This window comes from Fusarium odoratissimum (assembly GCF_000260195.1).
Source record: "Fusarium odoratissimum NRRL 54006 unplaced genomic scaffold supercont1.289, whole genome shotgun sequence".
Lineage (NCBI taxonomy): Eukaryota > Fungi > Ascomycota > Sordariomycetes > Hypocreales > Nectriaceae > Fusarium > Fusarium odoratissimum.
In genome coordinates, this window is record NW_022158975.1 from 1 (window position 1) to 1,837 (window position 1,837).

The following is a 1,837-nucleotide window of genomic DNA, read 5'->3' on the forward strand; positions in this document are numbered from 1 at the left end:
TTGGCCTGGTTTTATAATAGAGCTTGCACTGTTGGTTTTTGCCATCGCTGTGCATCGCCGTTATTTCTCCAACTTGTCAGACATTCCAGGGCCTTTCTGGGCATCTGTCACTCGGCTCTGGCACGTATGGATTATCCTTGAAGGTAAACAAAATGTGAGGCTCAAGGCCCTTCACAGAAAACATGGGCAATTCGTTCGCATTGCCCCTAACGAGGTCAGCGTTTGTCACCCAGATGGATCCACACTACTGCTTCGCGCCAATTTACATAAGGTCAGTTCTGATCGTGCGATATAGTCTTGGTGCAAAATCCCTAACAATCTACATAGGGTGACTGGTATAGCGTCACGGCAGTACCCGATTATCGATTTCAAAACCCCATGTCAACTACAAGTCCCAAGAAGAAGAAAGCTCTTTCGAAGCACTTCGCACCAGGCTATGCTTTGTCCCAAGTCCTCAAACGAGAACCAGAGGTCGATGAGAATATTGAGCATCTACTTCGCTGGGTAGAAAAGTACGCCGAAGACCGGATGCCGATGGATCTGGACAGATTTATAACATATACGACGTTTGATAACATAGGCTCCGCCTTGTTCTCTGAGCCGTTTGGATTTATTAGGGCTGTATGTCACGTTCCTTTGCTTGCTTATTCTCTTTCACCTTGTCTTAAGAAGTTCGAAACATTGTTCACATGCCCATAGTGATGCTAACTTCTACAGGGTCGCGACATCGACGGCACATTAAGGAACAACGTGGCATTGAGTAGATTTGCAGCGGTAGCGGGCTTTTTTATAGGCCCTTTGCGTATCCTTATCAATCCTCTTAACAGTTGGTTGCTGCTTCTACCTATGGGGCGCCTCTACAGAACAACGTCAGTCGCCATCAAGAAGCGTCTGCACAACCATGAAGCACATAATGACATGGTCGCACATTGGTTGGGCGCTCAACAGAAGTCTGGCGAGCTCAGCCTTCGGAAAATCGAAGCACAGGCCAACGTCAACGTGGGAGCAGGGGCAGAACCTGTTTCATGTGTGTATCGCCCTTAGTCAAACAGGCCCGTTTTTCACCCTTGCCATTTACTGATTCAAGCCAACAGCCGCAATACAGAGTCTTTTGTATCACCTAATTCAGCATCCCGAAGACTGGCTTAGGGTTCGTAACGAGATTCACGCCGCGAAAGCTGAAGGCTCGTGCCATGGTCGCGTTGTTTCGTTTCATGATGCCGACAATTTAACATACTTACGGGCCTGCATCAAGGAGGCATTGCGTGTGTTCAGCCCCACGACCATGGGACTACCTCGCGTAGTAGCAAAAGGAGGAATCAACATCGCAGGTCGACATTTTCAGCAAGGCACAATCCTAAGCGTATCTTCAAAGTGAGTGCATGGAATAATGCGTTCCTCCTCTGCATATGCTGACTACTCCAAGTGTGGTGCACTCATCAAAAGATATTTGGGGAGATGATGCCGATCAATGGAATCCAGAACGTTGGCTGTCGGGAGACACGAAGAAGCTGGACAGGAACTGGATAGTGGTAAGCCCTTGAAATGTCTGGTTTTGAGAAATGGCTAAATGAGACAGTTTTCCGCTGGATATATGACATGCCCTGGCCGTCATTTTGCCTGGATGCAAATCTGCAAAATGGCGGCTACGCTGTTGCGTAACTATAATATTAGCCAAGTCGACCCCAAGAACCAGTGGCGATACCAAGCCAATTTCACGGCTCTGACTTACTCGTGGCCTGTCTGGGTTGAGAAACGGGAGGACGAAGTGGGTGTGCATCCTGACATTGAGACTCTCCCTACACATAGAGATCAGTTCTAGGCAGTATTCTTAACA

At 48.1% G+C, this 1,837-nt stretch overlaps 1 protein-coding gene across 1 annotated transcript; it reads left to right on the forward strand.

Annotated features, from left to right (window-relative positions):
• Positions 1-182: 182 nt before the first annotated feature.
• On the forward strand, positions 183-1,822 carry FOIG_16890 (uncharacterized protein; the record flags this gene model as incomplete). Its single annotated transcript, XM_031218370.1, has 6 exons — positions 183-284; positions 328-621; positions 718-1,027; positions 1,095-1,374; positions 1,427-1,532; positions 1,580-1,822. 6 exons carry the CDS (start codon positions 183-185, stop codon positions 1,820-1,822), a joined length of 1,335 nt encoding a protein of 444 aa, XP_031051916.1.
• Between the last annotated feature and the right edge of the window lie 15 nt (positions 1,823-1,837).